Raw genomic sequence first — 18,255 nt, forward strand, 5'->3', positions numbered from 1 at the left:
TCCTGATAGCCCCAGAATGGCCTGACAGTGGTGGTATCTTGATCTTCTCCACCTTTTGGAAAGACCACACAGGAGACCGCCATGCAGTCTGGATCTCGTCTACAAGTTCGGAGGGAAGATATTCCACCCAGCCTTCCCTTGCTGAGCTTAACAGCATGGCTTCTGAATTCCTGTAGTATGGACACTTGGATTTTTCTCAGGAGTGCATAAACATTCTCAGGAAGTCTAAAAGACCATTGACCAAAAGTTCTTACTCTTTCAAATGAAAGAGGTTTTACATGTGGTATATTCAGAATCATTTCCACCCAGTTGTGGACAAGGCGGAAGTAGTATTACCCTACCTCCTTCATCTAGCAAATTCTGGTTTGCAACTTTCCTCTATTAAGGTGCATTTTGCAGCAATTACTGCGTATAGGAAATCGCCTTCTCAAATGTCATTCTTCCAAATGCCTGTTGTTAAATATTTCATAAGGGGTTTTAATAAAAAGTGTTTCCACCTGTATGTTCCCTGACTCCTCCTTGGGAGTTGAATGTGGTACTTTCAAAACTCATGGGTCCACCTTCGAAACTCAAACATAATGCTTCTTTACAACACCTTACCTGGAAGACTGCTTTTCTCATGGCGATGACTTCAGCACGTAGTCAGCAAAATTCAGTCTCTGAGCCAAAGAGCCTTACATAGTGTTCCATGCCAACATGCACCCCAGTTTTCTCCCCAAGGTAGTGTCTGATTTCCACATTCACTCCGTATGTTATTTCCTAATCCGTCAACACCAGCGTAAAGAGCGTTACACTCTTTGGATCTTAAGAGAGTACTACATTTTTATCTGTACAAAACCAAAGACATCAGACAGTCTGATCGTCTGTATGAAGATTGGCATCACTTCCTCTAAACAAGCCATTTCCAGAAGGATAGTTTCTTGCATTCTATTCGCTTACCAGTTGACCAACAAACATTTGCCTGCCAGGCCCAAAGCCCATTCTACAAGGGGCAAGGCGGCAACAGCAGCCCTACTGAAGAATGTTCCTGCAGAGCTGCTACTTGGGCGTCTATGCATACAAAAGGTATTACTGTCTAGATACAGACATTAAGACAGACACCCAAATAGGGCAGATGCCCTTAAGAAAACTTTTTCGATGATAATGTTAATTGTTGCTACTTCTTGATTCGTCCACATGAGTATGGGATGAACTTGCTGTTGTCTTAAGTGCTTATAACTATCAATGAGGATCCCCTGGAAGAGAAGGCTGTTACTTACCTGCAATCCTAGTTCTCTTCCAGGGGAATCCTCATCAACGTTATAAGCAACTCCCCTTCCTCCTCAGACCAGTCCTGCATACAACATTTTGTACCTATCTGGGTTCTTCTTCATTTCACTGTTTAAAAAAAAAAAAAAAAAGTACTTACCTAACGGTCACCCAACAGTGACCTCTGGGGCATGTTTGGGTACAGGAGGTCCTAGAGGTCTTTAAGGGGTGGCAGTTTTTCTTTGTTATACTTTCAATGCAGCCTATTGGCTCACAATGCCTTTTTGGTTGCCTTTGCAGTTTTCTCTTCAATAAAAGCTGTGTTTTTGCATTTTATGCGCTTTGTCTCTCTCGTCTGATTTACAGTTACAGCTGAGTCTGGCAAGAGGATTGTCAAAAGATCATTCAATGTAATTTGGGCGTTTTTTTGCATTTAATATAGGCTGCATGGATGTATTTATGTTTTTATGTATAGATTTGTGTTCCGCATGTGGGAGGACTATTCAATGCTTATGACTTTGTTGAGAATTCACCTGGAAGAGAACTAGGATTATAGTTAAGTAACTTATCCTTCCTAAGTGCTATTTTCCTTTTGCTGTAGTCTCGTCCGCAGTGAATCTGCCATCAGGCAAAGATTAGGGTAAAGGTGTAAAATACCTTGTTTCCTTATCCTAGCCAATTATTGCAGGTAATTAATTAATCAATCAAGGAATTCGTAAAGTGCACTACTCACCCGTGAGGGTCTCAAGGCGCAGAGGAGGAGGAGGGGGGCGGGGTGGAGGTGAGGGCTGCTACTGCTCTAACAGCCAGGTCTTGAGAAGTCTCCTGAAGGTAAGGAGGTCCTTGGTCTGACGCAGGTGGTTGGGAAGAGTGTTCCATGTCTTGGCGGTGAGGTGCTAGAATGATCTGCCGCCATTTGTAGTTCTGCGGATGCATGGGACGGTTGCAAGGGCGAGGTTCGGCAGAGCGTAGCTGTTGGGTCGGGGTGTAGAAAGAGAGCCTTCTGTTGAGGTATTCTGGTCCGGTGTTGTGCATTGCTTTGTGAGCGTGGTTGAGGAGTTTGAAGGTGATTTTCTTGTTAACGGGGAGCAAGTGCAGGTAGCTCAGATGGCATGTGATGTGGCAGTGGCGGGGGATGTCCAGGATGAGGCGTGCAGAGGAGTTATGCATGCTTTGCAGCCTTTTCTGGAGTTTGCCCGTGGTTCCTGCATAGAGGGCATTGCCTTAGTCCAGTGTTTGGGTGACTGTTCTTCTGGTTTCTGTGGGGATCCATTTGTAGTTCTTTTGGAGCAGGCGGAGGGTGTAAAAGCAGGAGGAGAAGATGCTGTTGACTTGCTGGGTCATTGATAGTGAAGATTCCAAGATGAATCCTAGGTTGGGTGTGTGGTTGGTGGTAGTCGGAGCGGATCCGAGAATGGCAGGCCACCAAGAGTAATCCCATTCGGAGGGGGTGGAGCTGAAGATGAGGACCTCCGTCTTGTCGGAATTGAGTTTGAGGCAGCTGTTTGACAATGGCCTTCATTCCTTCGTAGAGGTTGGTCTTGGTGGAGTCCTTGGTAATGTGAACGTACTCAGTTTCTAACATATACTTGTATTTGCAAAGTGCATTCTTGCTGCATATTCAACACATCACATATATGCCTTTTAATGATCAGTAAACCCCCAGCAGCATTTAGTGCAGGATATACTACACAATAACTAGCTGAACATATTTGACAGAGCACACTTCATACACCAAACATAGATCTTGTATTCCATATAGCCAACAGTCATGTGACTTTTAGTAGATTGTTTCTTTGGTACATGCCACGCACAAAATATTCAACAAAACACTTTATTAAAAGTCTAAAGATGTTTCATTTGGAAGAGAACCCAGAGTGTGTTACATCAACAATAGAATATTTTAGTTTAAGAGAAGTCACTTGGGCTTTGACATGCCAAGAGCTATTAAGAGGCTTAAAACAGGAGACCTGCTTTGAATGTGTTGAAGACTATGGGTCATGGCTGATCCAGGCCACCCCATTGTTGGTGAGTAATACACTTGTCTTTGAAAGTAACGTCCTTTCTTACTTAGGGGTGTTGTAGAGATAGCTAATACAAGTGTTGCCTCTGCCTCTCACCAGAAACTTGGTGGCAACATTTTGCTTCAGGTGCGTTATCAAGCAAAATAGAAATACTAAATGCAAGTAATTCCTTAATCTAGTTTGGAATAATCCTGAAATTAACATACTACCAAACTGTGTAGCCTAGTGAAGAATCTTGCACATGATGCTTGAGATGGTAGGAACCAAAACTCAATTGCCCTAATTTGAGGAGCCAAAGAAAGGTGCTTGTTCAGTTTGAAAATGTGTATATTCCTCTTGAAATGGAGGGGGTTCATAAAGGTAGTAGAGAACGTAAGAATATAATAGAAGTCATCTTCAACCATAGCTTTTGGTTCTCCGGAGTCTTGATTAACCATATTCTGGCTTATCAAGCAGAAATAGCTGTTTGGACCAAATTGCTATAAGATTTGATTGCCTTTGCGTTAGTGTAAAAATTAAAGCCAAAGACGTTAGTAAGCACAGCACGGTGACACATGTAGGCGTTAAAAGGAACAGGGCAGTGACAGGAACCCAGAGGGACACCAGAAATTGAAGAACAGATGTGCATGGAGGGAGAGTAAACTCCTCAAATAATTAAGTGACCCACCTGCACTAAATTTCTGTAGTGCTTTTGTGGTGGTTTGGATAACAAGATGGTGTGGTCAGTGGTAGTGAACGCTTACTGCATGATTGAATATTTCCAGGTTTCAGACACCTCTACCTCAGAGCTGGGTATAGAAATGCACAGAGGCTTTACCACTTGTGTCGGAAAATGTGCGGATGCACTGTTCTCTCATCCTCCTCTCCATCCCATCCCAAACAGCATTTGGTTGTCTCCTTCCTCAGCTCTTGATCGATTTATGTGGGAGGAAGCAATAAAGTCCTCATGAACACCAATAAATACTTTCTTGTGATTCGACTGTCTAAGCTAGTACTTGATGGACAAATCTCGTTCTTGATACTTGCTGTGCAATCAAATCAGTAGAAGTGTAGGGGATTAGCAATAACAAAAACAGTACTGTTTTTGTATTTGATACGTCTCCACTTGCTTTCGATCTTCTTTCAACTCACTCATTACAATTGAGGCTGAAGCTCTGGAGAGGTTGCATCAGCAGGCCAGATCCCAAAGCAAGCAGTTTGGTGACAGGCAAGATCGAAGGCATTTCGTATGAGAGAGCACGTGAAGTATGTGGGTGGGATTGCTTCCTGTGCTTGTGGCTTTTGATTTCTTGGAGAGTATCATCAGGAGACCGCAAAAGGTTGAAGTTGATCCTGAAATGGCGAGACTTGAACACAGAAGCGGCCCAATGGCATGAGCCCTTCAACGGGGTGAACCAACTAACTGCCCATTTGTTCCTGCAGTCTGGGCTTTGGCTTGAGCTGCTATGTACCCCTTTTCCTAGTAAGAGTAGTGTCTATTCTGCTACAAGAAAAGAAGCTAATCGTGCGGGGTAAACAAAAAAAAATAGACCATGTCCACCTTGTTTGCTAGTGATAAACACAGCACCTGCCTTTTGCTACCCCCAAAATGGAATTTTATTAGCCCAAAGGCAAAGCACCGTAAGAAGAGATCATGCTGAGGGGGTAAGTGACTTCTTATTGATCAACATCTTCAGCCTTTAAGTTTAGAACTGCATGGTACAGGTTCAAACGTACATAATGAACAAGATCCAGGGACCACAGTCAGCAGTGTTAAGTCTGTGAAATTAAACTGGGGTAGCATACAGGCTCTTCCAACTTCTGCCTGGTGCTTATGCCAAGAGGGAGTAATGGCAGGTAGGTGGGTTACGAGGAAGTGGAGTTAAGTTTGCAATGTTAGGGTGGTAAAAAGAGCCAGGTGGTTTAGTAAGCTTCATTGTTAGATGAATGGTTGAAACTGAAGGCAGTAGGGAAAAAATGGAATGGGCTACTAAAGCATCTTCTGAATGTAGCAGGGAATATTGTAGCCCGAACTTATCATGTCTGGTGAAGTAGTATCCAAGTAAATCAAAAGATTATTCTTATCTATGAAGCCTTAGGACTTAGTGTGTTCTTGACATGTTAATGGCCTACTCTGTAGTAAAAAGGAAAGGGTCTCAGTTTTTGATTGTTTACCTGGGTCAACCGACGACAATTCTGCTCCAAGAAGCACATATTTGACAGGCCAGAACTCGCTATTAAAAACAAGATGGGCATCTCTGGTGGTGCATCTGGGCAACCAGGTTCAACAGGAGGCACTTAAGTCGTAGTAAGCAACTCTTCTAATATAGTGGTGTTGGAGAATAGTGCTGACAGTTAGGAATGCTGGGTGGTGGCAGTTTCAAGGGGCGAAAATAAGAGGTGCATGGTTGCAAGTATACATGGGTCCAATTTAGACAATTCGTATTGTAATTTTCATGAGATTGGAATTGCAAATTTAGCTGCTTCAAAGGTTGTGGGAACAGACTGGATAACATTGGATAGGTCTATTCCTCTTTCTGCCCCTCATAAACTAAATACCCTGTTAGTTATTCAGAAATAAATAAAGCAGTCTTGGGTGAAAGGATTTCTGGCGAGCAATTAACAAAAATGACCCACGGTTTGTTTTTATTTTCAGGTCATTTTCCTACTTTTTCTACACTTGTTTACTTTCTGCTTTTAAGTTCTGTTTCTAATCACATTTTAGTCGGTAATGAGCCCAGACACTCTTCAGGCCATGGTATGTCTAAACATATTTGGTAAGGTGTTCTTAGATGATTATAAACCCCCAAGATGGTTATTTGATAAATCCCTACTTTCTGAAGGAGACTATCAGAAATACTTAGAGAGCCGAGCAGAGGAATATGCCCAGCTCAATAGAAATTAAACTCCTATTTGTGTGGTACGGGCGCCTATACAACCATTTTAGGAAGTTTTATCTCGGACTACCCGCAGGGCAAAATGAAACATTCAAAATAAAAAACAATTAATGTTGATCTTAAATTTTCTCCACTGGGTAAACAAAAACACATTTATATGTTGCTAAGACACTGAAGTCAGATGTGTATTGTAACGGAGCCAATTTATCAAAGGAATAAATCTGAATCATGGTTATTAGTCAACAAAAGTAAGAAGCTTTCTAATCAAGAGAGTAAGCTATGCAAACTCAAAAAAATGTAGGAAGGTTTTGGCTTGGTTGACAGTCACTGCTAATAAAAATTGCATTTCAGACTGCACGTTGAAGAAAAATGTATCGGCAAAGAGCTGGTGAATCAAAAGTAGAATGGTCTTTTGTATATGGCTCTAATTTACATTCATACTTGTGATAATTAAGATACATGTTTAAAGTTTACTGTTCCAACTGTGGCACCGGAGTACCACTTGATCAGCTAGTTTCATGGCAGGAGATTTTCATAAAGCACTATAGGGACTAAGCTCTTGAAGAGAAGCTAAGATTACTCTCCTGTTAAAAGCCAGGGAAATACAGCACCATTTTACAATCTTATTTCTCTTTTGAACAATGTTAATCAGATTCTACCAAGAATACTTGCATTTGATCTGCAGAAGTCAATAGGCAGCATTATCCATCAAGTTCACCAAGCATTTCTACAAAGCCGAAATCTAAAACAAACCATAATGACATTCTGCTACCTACATAGGTAGATTTGAAGACATGTCCCTCCCCCTCCTGGCCCAATTTGGTCGAATCACAAAAAACCTTTGATAAAATGAGTTGGCATTTTCCCTGGCATATATTAGAAAAGTTATCTTTCCCTCAAACCTTTTATCAGTACAGTCCAAGCCTTTTGCACTGATCCCAGATAGAGAATGATTAGAATTGGCCAACTAAGTGATTACTTTTATGTGAACAGAGGAACATGCAAGGGCTGTCCAGTGATACCTATTCTCTTTCAGTTAGAAGTTATCAAAGCAGAATTGCAGTGGCTCTGTATGTGCTATTTCAAAGTAAGGAATAGCATGCACAGAGTCCAAGGGTTCCCCTTAGAGGTAAGATAGTGGCAAAAAGAGATAATACTAATGCTCTATTTTGTGGTAGTGTGGTCGAGCAGTAGGCTTATCCAAGGAGTAGTGTTAAGCATTTGTTGTACATACACATAGACAATAAATGAGGTACACACACTCAGAGACAAATCCAGCCAATAGGTTTTTATATAGAAAAATATATTTTCTTAGTTTATTTTAAGAACCACAGGTTCAAATTCTACATGTAATATCTCATTCGAAAGGTATTGCAGGTAAGTACTTTAGGAACTTCAAATCATCAAAATTGCATGTATACTTTTCAAGTTATTCACAAATAGCTGTTTTAAAAGTGGACACTTAGTGCAATTTTCACAGTTCCTAGGGGAGGTAAGTATTTGTTAGGTTAACCAGGTAAGTAAGACACTTACAGGGCTTAGTTCTTGGTCCAAGGTAGCCCACCGTTGGGGGTTCAGAGCAACCCCAAAGTCACCACACCAGCAGCTCAGGGCCGGTCAGGTGCAGAGTTCAAAGTGGTGCCCAAAACGCATAGGCTAGAATGGAGAGAAGGGGGTGCCCCGGTTCCGGTCTGCTTGCAGGTAAGTACCCGCGTCTTCGGAGGGCAGACCAAGGGGGTTTTGTAGGGCACCGGGGGGGACACAAGCCCACACAGGAATTTCACCCTCAGCAGCGCGGGGGCGGCCGGGTGCAGTGTAGAAACAAGCGTCGGGTTTGTAATGGAAGTCAATGGGAGATCTAGGGATCTCTTCAGCGCTGCAGGCAGGCAAGGGGGGGGTTCCTCGGGGAAACCTCCACTTGATCAAGGGAGAGGGACTCCTGGGGGTCACTCCTCCAGTGAAAGTCCGGTCCTTCAGGTCCTGGGGGCTGCGGGTGCAGGGTCTCTCCCAGGTGTCGGGACTTAGGATTCAAAGAGTCGCGGTCAGGGGAAGCCTCGGGATTCCCTCTGCAGGCGGCGCTGTGGGGGCTCAGGGGGGACAGGTTTTTGTACTCACAGTCTTAGAGTAGACCTGGGGTCCCTCCTGAGGTGTTGGATCGCCACCAGCCGAGTCGGGGTCGCCGGGTGCAGTGTTGCAAGTCTCACGCTTCTTGCGGGGAACTTGCAGGGTTCTTTAACGCTGCTGGAAACAAAGTTGCAGCTTTTCTTGGAGCAGGTCCGCTGTCCTCGGGAGTTTCTTGTCTTTTCGAAGCCGGGGCAGTCCTCAGAGGATGTCGAGGTCGCTGGTCCCTTTGGAAGGCGTCGCTGGAGCAGGATCTTTGGAAGGCAGGAGACAGGCCGGTGAGTTTCTGGAGCCAAGGCAGTTGTCGTCTTCTGGTCTTCCTCTGCAGGGGTTTTCAGCTAGGCAGTCCTTCTTCTTGTAGTTGCAGGAATCTAATTTTCTAGGGTTCAGGGTAGCCCTTAAATACTAAATTTAAGGGCGTGTTTAGGTCTGGGGGGTTAGTAGCCAATGGCTACTAGCCCTGAGGGTGGGTACACCCTCTTTGTGCCTCCTCCCAAGGGGAGGGGGTCACAATCCTAACCCTATTGGGGGAATCCTCCATCTGCAAGATGGAGGATCTCTAAAAGTCAGAGTCACCTCAGCTCAGGACACCTTAGGGGCTGTCCTGACTGGCCAGTGACTCCTCCTTGTTTTTCTCATTATTTTCTCCGGCCTTGCCGCCAAAAAGTGGGGCCTGGCCGGAGGGGGCGGGCAACTCCACTAGCTGGAGTGTCCTGCTGGGTTGGCACAAAGGAGGTGAGCCTTTGAGGCTCACCGCCAGGTGTGACAATTCCTACCCGGGGGAGGTGTTAGCATCTCCACCCAGTGCAGGCTTTGTTACTAGCCTCAGAGTGACAAAGGCACTCTCCCCATGGGGCCAGCAACATGTCTCGGTTTGTGGCAGGCTGCTAAAACTAGTCAGCCTACACAGATAGTCGGTTAAGTTTCAGGGGGCACCTCTAAGGTGCCCTCTGGGGTGCATTTTATAATAAAATGTACACTGGCATCAGTGTGCATTTATTGTGCTGAGAAGTTTGATACCAAACTTCCCAGTTTTCAGTGTAGCCATTATGGTGCTGTGGAGTTCGTGTTTGACAAACTCCCAGACCATATACTCTTATGGCTACCCTGCACTTACAATGTCTAAGGTTTTGTTTAGACACTGTAGGGGTACCATGCTCATGCACTGGTACCCTCACCTATGGTATAGTGCACCCTGCCTTAGGGCTGTAAGGCCTGCTAGAGGGGTGTCTTACCTATACTGCATAGGCAGTGAGAGGCTGGCATGGCACCCTGAGGGGAGTGCCATGTCGACTTACTCGTTTTGTCCTCACTAGCACACACAAGCTGGCAAGCAGTGTGTCTGTGCTGAGTGAGAGGTCTCCAGGGTGGCATAAGACATGCTGCAGCCCTTAGAGACCTTCCTTGGCATCAGGGCCCTTGGTACTAGAAGTACCAGTTACAAGGGACTTATCTGGATGCCAGGGTCTGCCAATTGTGGATACAAAAGTACAGGTTAGGGAAAGAACACTGGTGCTGGGGCCTGGTTAGCAGGCCTCAGCACACTTTCAATTGTAAACATAGCATCAGCAAAGGCAAAAAGTCAGGGGGCAACCATGCCAAGGAGGCATTTCCTTACAACAACTTACTATTTTTGACAAGTAGTGCTGTTGCCTATGACCATATCATACAGAATTCTAAATAGTTAAGATTGTTCAATTTATATAGCAAATGAGAACAAGGCCGAAATGATGAGTTATTTTACTCATGAAGAACAAAGCTGGAGTATGATAGTTAAATCCTAAGTGAAAAATCTATGGTAATGATAACTTGAGATGTAAGGGAGTTAGTAAGGACAAATTGCTACTCTAAATAAGGAGTTACAAAAAGCCTACTCGAGGTAAAAGCTTCCCTTTTCAGTTATTGGCCAGTAAATGTTGTCAAAATGGTTATTTTACAACCATTTTTTTGTTTGTTTCAGCACAAATCAGTCCATGTAACAAAGTCTTTCTTTTTTTTAGCTAGAATCCAGAATAGATTCCTTAATTTAGACAAAAAGCCTCTGATTTCTCGAATAAAACCAACTAGAGCAGTAGTTCTTAATCTTTTGCCTTCGTACACTGAATCACCATTTGAAGCTCGGGACTCTCTTCAATTTGAATCTCCAAATATATATTTAAAAATACAGAAACAAGTATACTTTTAAAAAAAAAATACACAAATTATGAAATATTAAATTCACAAACATAAAACATGTGAATATCAAAAATGTTGTGGGAACATTGGCGATTTCCAAATGTTTGTTTTTTCTAAAGGTCAACAAAGTATGCTAGATTATAACAAATCACTTTCTTTTTTTTGCTCATAGTACACGCTCTTTTTGTCAACTCATACCAGTACTACTTCAGTTGACCCCACTGATCGTCCACTACTAGAATCTATTTGTTTTACTCGCCTTCCTCCCACAAATCAAGTTAGAATACCAAGGTGGGATAGGGAGACTATTGATGTAGCACATATTCTTAGGGCAAAAGCAGTAGCTCTAAGTAATTATACTTTTTTCAAATATAGTAGGCTATTTGTACAAATTATTCATCATTCATATGTGACACCCTGTAAATTTATTATTCAAACAGACCAACCATTGTCCGTGACATGGATCAGTTGCAGCTGGTCATCTTCATATGTTCATGCAGTGTCCCAAACTAGATAGTTTTTTTTTAAAACAGATAGTTTGTAATTGGCAAATCTAAAGAGAGCCTGGCTTTAGATGAAGATGTGGTGATAGTTTGAATATTGCTATTAAGGACTACTCAGCTGTTTCATGTATGCTTGTGATGTCTTTAACCGTAGTGCTCAAACTTATTAATGCTAGACACTGGAAATCCGTGGCCCCTCCTCATTTTAAGCAATCTATGAATGGAGTTCAATAAATTCAATTGCACCAGCCACACTTCATAATATTGGGCACATCACTTTATGGCAGGAAATTGGTGAAATTAATACTGAGTCATGAGTGGATTAGTATTCAAGTCACATTGGGTGCTCGATATGTTTGGAGGTTATTGTTAAAAAAACATCACCATGAGATCTGTGGGCACCAAGTAAGACATTTGCCTCTACCTCCACTCCTCTGTCCTGCACCCTCCTCCATCACCACCCCCCACTAAGGAGTCTGAGGATTAAGAAACTGTATTCAGGCTGGGGAATACCCACTATGCTATGCTCTCTATCTATCTCTATCCTACTAATTTATAAAAGAATTCCATGAAAATAAAACATGCCTATCTTCTTAGCCTCTGTTTTAGGTAAGCTTTAAAGAATATAATTCACTTGCTGCTGATTTCTTCATATAAGGCTGTATCAGAATAGGCTAGGAAGGGTCCTGTTGCAGAATGCTAGATAGTTGACTGTTGTGAGTGCTCTTTGGGACTCAAGTTAGTTCAGAAAGCACATTATACCTATGGTGCATGCTGTTTTCTAATGCAATTTGCCAGATTGTTACGGATAAGCAAAATGTTTACATTGGTATATTGAGTGCAAATCTCACTGCCTGGATTTAGAAACTCATTGCACAAAGGTGTTACTAGATACAGTATAACACAAGCCCTCTTAAACTGAGTCTTGAACACAATATGTGCACAGTAGTCGGAAAGATATTGAAGATATGAATACAGAAACACCATTGGGACTTTTCATTCACAGCTATCTTTCAGTAATTTGTGTCATTCAATTTACAAGCACTTTTGAAGTTTTTAAAATCTGGAGCAAGTGATTAGATGGTAGTTCAGTCATCTCCACAGTTGAATACTTGATTCTCTTGGGGGTATATATGGAGTGGGGAATGAGTTGAGATAGAACATTAAGGACATTTGTGTTTAAATGTAAATCACTGTATAGATGTGGAGAGTAGAAGCTTAGAAGGTTTTTTCTTCTCCATATTTGTTTCCTGACCTCCCCTTACCCTGTAGTTAAGGGTTGCTGTTTTCCTGCCTGTTCATTTCTGCCTTGTTGTATTTCTTTTTTGTAATTTTTTTCCCAGTATGTTTTCAGTTTTCTGAAATCTTCAATGTCTGATTTTACAGGGTACAACTGGAGTGATAAGCTCGGTCTCTGGCCTCGGAAAGGGCCCACTTCAAATTCACGTTGGTGGTAAAGGCATTCTGCAGGCCCAGCCTGCATCTGCTCAACCTCAGACCCAGCAGCAGGTAGGTCTGAGCCATACAGAACATATGCAGTTCTGCATGTCTTTTGAGAGATGTATCTTCAATAAAGTCACTTGTTGCAGGATGAAAGCAGCTCAGAAGTGAACGATGTTATTATTTGGCTGGTATTCAGCTATGAAAACACAGGAAGTATTAGTCTTGCCCTGAATGAGCAATAGAAGGACTCCAGACTAAATTTACAATTAAAAAATCTGAGTATATCTGTAGATGCAGAATTGCTCAGTGGTCTGGATTCATCTGTTGAGCATTTATGATTGAGCATTAAAGACAGCTTAAGGAGACACTGTAGGTGTTTAATGACTGGGATGTGAAATTTGCTCACTCAAACTGGAGATGGAAATAATAATGTCTAGTGGGGAAAGTCATTCTTGGATGTAGTATATGCAGCACTGTTGGCATGTTGGGCCGCACAAACCACAATGGTTCTTTAAATTGGCCAGCTCTATAGTGCTCTGAATTACCTGGTGGGAGGAGGGAAGGAGGACCGATTGGATGAATTAGATGAATTATGAGCAAATTCCTGTTAAGACTATTGAGGCATACAAATTTCTTCTTCTACCTGATAACCTATGGCACCAAAGTTTTCTTAAACCCTTTATAGTGATGACGATGCAATACCATTATTAACCACATCTTTACTAATGCAGGTATTCGTACTATTAGGTACTGAGTTTATAAATTCATAGTTCTGACAAGTGTATCAGTTCTCCCCAGCCTTCCCTGCATGTGACACAAAATTAGTTTCAGCCAGACCAGAGATCCACAACACTCCATGACCTCAGTTATTTCCCATAGTCACTGCATTTCATGTTTCCCATAGTCACTGCATTTCATGTTGTGTAAACTTAGCATGCGTCCAACGCCCCTTTCTCAGTTTGCAACCACTGTTTCTGAGGAGCAAGCTTTTGCTCATAACAATCACATTAAGCGGTCTTGTGCCTCCAAAATGTTTTCTTTAATGTCTGAATCTAAAGTCAAGTTGCTCTGTAGGTTGTTGTTGAGGATAGCTAAAATTAGAAATGCCAAAGCATGTGCTAATCAGTTATGCAATGCGCTGCACATTTTTTGTTTTTGGGTAAAACTGCATTGAGATAGAGTCCCAATAATTAACTTGTTGACATGAGTCCATACCAATATATTCGGAATATGTAAAATGTGGTTTGACATCCTGATACACTGAAATACTTTTTTTTAAATCTAAGAATATGTTTTGGAGGCCAAAACTTTGATTCACCTGCTGAGCTTAATTCTGCCTCGTAGTTGATAGACTTGTAACATTATTTTTTTCTATTTAACATTTTAAATGTGTATTTCAGCTACTGACATTTTTCAACGACTTGTGGCCTCATTCCGGCATCCCCAATGTCCCACACTTAAACGCCATATTCAAATTATATATTTTAATTTCTGACATCTGCATGGGTGGCTTGGGGCAAAAGACCTGGGATGATTTAGGACCTGAGTTGTATGAGGTTTTGGGCTTTGGGAGTGTCACTAAAAGTTGTGGCTTGCATTTTTTGATGGCTGGCATTGAGAGAATGCAATTTAAGTTTTGCTTCAACTATCGAGTTGCAAGATTATACTGTACGGGGACACATGTGGCTGTAGATGCCCATCTTTGCATACTCCTTCCATCTAGTGTTGGGTCCGGATGCGGTCAAATTATTTTTCTTCGAATAAGTATTTTGAGTGCACTTGGGCATCAACTCCATTGTTAGATAGTTTTCTTTCCACTGTCTTGTTCAGACATGTGTGCCTGCACTCAATTTTGACACTGTCACAGTTTTCCTTTCGGATAGTGCAAAATTCTCCTTGTCTGTATTGTTTTGATTGTGTTTTCCAAAATGCATATTGCGTTATTTCTCTATCTCTTACCAAGTCATTTCGCTTCGACTGCGGCCCAACAGGACCTCAACCATCGGACTTTTTTTTTTTTTGTCTCCATCACATTCTTCATAGAATGGTTTGCTGGTGGTGGAATGTACTCCCTTCCGATACTGCCCGTGCTGCCATGCGAAGTATCTCCAGACGGATCAACACCTGGACTGTAATATGTGTTTGTTGCCTGAGTACAGGGAAGCAGTTTGTGACGTCTGCTGTTCCTTCCGCTCCTAGGAAACTCTTCAAGACTGTAGGAGTATGTCACCTCAAAATGTTGCAGAGGAGCATCGAGGATACTCCAGACATCTTTGGTCATCGAGATGTTGAAGAAGAACAACACCCTCAGCCATCTGCTGCAGAGGGAAGGGGTGTTATCGATCAAGGGCAGTTCCGGCTCAGATCTCAAGTTTGGCTTGGAGATGGCAGAAATTGCACTGGCTCAGCAATCCAAGAGTACGGTGCCCGCTGTCCCTCAAAACTGTTGGTCCCTCTAAAAGACACTTGACCCCTCTGGACAACATACTGAGGTCCTCGATCTGTCACTGCTGTCGGGCCAGGGGTGGCACCGAGCAAATGATTCAGACGGCCTGCCCTCCGTTTCGGTGCCAAAACACCAGCTGAAGCCTTTGCATTCTAGAACGCCACCCAGTGCCTATTCAACCCTCAGTGCTGATGCTGTTCCTGCTCCGGATCGTCTGGGATAAGAATGGGACCAGCGGCACCAGGAGCATCTGTACCGGTGCCCAAGAAGGTCACGTTGATACGACCAGTGCTGATCCGGAATCGGATCCATGAGATCCTACTGGAGCTGATGCCGTATCTGACCGAATTATTACTGTCCAAAGGATATATTGCATTGATTAATTCATGGGCCAAGAAACTTAATGTCCCTGATCAGAAAAATGTTTTTTGAATGAGTTTCACATGAATGTTATCCCTTTTTGCCATGTTACCCTAATTCAGATGAACATTTGGGTTTGCTCTTGTAGCTAGTGACAACTGGATCCTTTAGAACACCGCTTAGAGCCTACTTCATTAGACTGGTATGAGGAACTAGGAGATGCCAGTGGACTGGGCACATCTCCAGATTCTGGCTTGCTCTCTCCACCTACTGTGGCTACGGAGGAGGGAGCTTCTTATGTAGTGGTGGTGCGGAGAGCAGCAGAGGTCCTTGGCCTCGAAATACCCTCAGTTGGATGACAAGACTAACCTCTTGACAGAAGCGCTTCAGCCTGTGGCTTCTTCTTCTGAACCTCTTTTGCCCTTTAATTAGGCACTTACTAATGTCCTGCTGGAAACCTGGTCCAAGACAGGGGCTCCTGTGAGCAGGACAATTCCCTGCACCATCGTTCTGCACCTGGTGACCCTAGTTTCCTCAGTCAGTATCCTACCAATGAGAACTTGGTAGACCAAACTTCAACTTCCCAGGGTGTGTTCCCTTCTGGTCCCCCGGACAGTGAATCCAAGAGGCTGGACCAATTCAGGAAGATGTTTTCTTCCACCAGCCTGACATTGAGATCGGTGAACACCTCATGCTTATTGGGCCGTTTCTCGCACACCTTATGGGATACGGTTGTGCATGTGCTGCCACAGGTCCGAGAGGAGGCCCAGGCCATGCTCTCTCAAACAGTAAAAGATGGGAGGAATGCAGCATTCTCTTCCAGGGGATCCTCATCAATAGTCATAAACATTGAATATTCCCGCCCTTGTGCGGGGACCCCGGAGCATATATAAAATATATACACATTATACATGTGTAACAAACAGTCATGCAGGCTATCATGTTAAAAACAGGCTAAAATGCTTTATTTCTATGAAGTTTTTTTTTTTTTTTTTTTTAAATACTACAATAGAGCATAAATAAGTACCCAAGCTCCTAAAACTAGGCTTGGGGAAGTAAGCAGTAGCAAACTCTAGTGAAAAAATAGAGAAAACTGCATTGAAAAACAATGAAGCATTCTTAGCCAATAGGCTGCATGTAGGTTAACACAGGAGAACCATAAAAACTTTGGCACTGTGCCTTTAAGACCCTGAGCACCTCCAGTATCCCACCATGCCTCAGGGGTGAAGGAAAGGTGACAGTTGGTTCACAGTTAGGTCAGTTCTTTTTTCCGGCTTCTTCTGAGAGGATCCTGGAGCATTGAGCTCTCAGTTTTTCTGAGTTTTCCTCAGAAAAATTCTTTAAAAAAGCGTTTTTTTCACTTTTCACTCGACAAGTAACATCTTTGTCTGAGCTAGGAAGGTTTTTTCTGACAGAAAAATGCCTTCTCTTTTTGTCAAATGCCCTGCTTGTGGGAAGAAGAAGGCCCAGTCAGATCCCCACTCTCTGTGCATAGTGTGCCTGCCTCAGAGTCACTGCCCTGACACTTGTAAGTACTGTAAGAACATGTCTAGGAGGACTCTGAAAGACAGAGAGAAGATCCGACTTCATGGGCTTCAGGAGAGGAAAAGAACATCGTCCTCCTCACTCCCCAAGCATCCAGAAGGCCATTCTCAGGAGAGAATGGCCCGGTCGACGTCGACAGGTAGGAAAATACCTGTTTGTTCACCGTCGACGTCGTCGCTACCACCGTCCCACCGGCATAGATCGCCGTCGACGGCGACACACCCGACGTCGAAGGGAACGGCGTCGAGGGAACATCAGAGCAGGGGCAGGTCTCCGTCGACGGCAGCCCGCCGATCGACGTCGAGCCATCGCCGGCATGTCCGGTCGCCGCCAAAGGCTGTGCGCCCCCTGACGTCAGGACACACGACGTCGAGATCTCCACGACGGCACGAGAAACATCCGCCGTCAACCTCCCATCGCTCCACGTCGAGGCACACGACGGCGAGCAGGTCGAGGTCCAAGGAACGCCGTTCGACGTCAAGGCACTCAACGTCGAGGCAATCAACGTCGAGGCAGGACCAACCGACTGGGCGTCCTTCGACGTCGAAACAGCCATCGACGTCGAAGCAGGTTTTACCTGTCCAACAGGGAGCAGAACATCGCCCCTCGCCAGACAAGGCTCAGTCTCCAGTGGTCTCCATACCGAGCGACTCTTCTCGGTCAAGAGCATCTCCTGGGCATGTCTCGCCCATCAACCTATCTCCGAGATGGCTGGAGAGCCTCAACAGACCAGCGGCCTCCCCAGATTCGCAATATTCGCGAATGTATTCACCCACTGCCTCCCCGCCAAGAACGCCATCGCCGACAGCCGGGGCAGAACGGGCTCGTTCAGCTCCTCGACAGCCGACCGCGAGGCCTAGGCGCTCGGCTACAGCGTCCCGCAGCAGATCTCGCTCTCAACGGAGATCCAGGTCGCGCTCAAGAAGATCACCCTCTTGGTCTTCATCAGGTTCTTCTGTCGGGCGTTACTCACCTACTCTTACAGATTCACCACCTGCTAGAGTCTCACCAGTGGATGACATAACCACTTTCAACGAGGTGTTGCTAAGAGGAGCGCAGAAACTCAATATAGAGGTTCCAGAACCGTCTACCTCCTCATCAATCATCTTTGAGACGCTACAACAGAGATCAGCGTCGAAAAAGTTGCTGCCTCTAGTGCCTGGTTTGTTGCAGCCGACCATGGACACTTTTCTGGCCCCAGCCTCGCTTAAGTCTGCCCCGGCTCGGATTCTTAAAAAGTACAAGGCTCCAGAGCAAGACCCTTTATTCCTTAGGAAGGATCCGCCACCAGACTCAGTGATCATAGCTGCCGCCCGAAAGACCCACTCGGTGGCATCTTCATCCACGGTACCCCCGGATAAAGAGAGCAGGCATTTAGACGCTCTGGGAAGAAAGATGTGCGGGACAGCGGCTTCAGCAATGAAGGTCTCTAGTGCGTCTGCGCTCCTGGGCAGGTACGATCGTTCTCTGTGGGATTCCCTCAGTAGATTTACAGAAAAACTGCCCAGAGAAGA

The 18,255-nt window shown here is 44.1% G+C and overlaps 1 protein-coding gene across 1 annotated transcript in view; it reads left to right on the plus strand.

Moving 5' to 3' along the window:
• Positions 1–18,255, plus strand: part of BICRA (BRD4 interacting chromatin remodeling complex associated protein) — a 508,223-nt gene that overhangs the window by 423,700 nt on the left and 66,268 nt on the right. Inside the window, exon 13 of the mRNA XM_069206977.1 lies at positions 12,334–12,456. Within this exon, the coding sequence (XP_069063078.1) occupies positions 12,334–12,456 (123 nt within the window). The remainder of the gene's footprint in view (positions 1–12,333; positions 12,457–18,255) is intronic.

The sequence above is a fragment of the Pleurodeles waltl genome, chromosome 9 (genome assembly GCF_031143425.1).
Source record: "Pleurodeles waltl isolate 20211129_DDA chromosome 9, aPleWal1.hap1.20221129, whole genome shotgun sequence".
NCBI classification, from domain to species: domain Eukaryota; kingdom Metazoa; phylum Chordata; class Amphibia; order Caudata; family Salamandridae; genus Pleurodeles; species Pleurodeles waltl.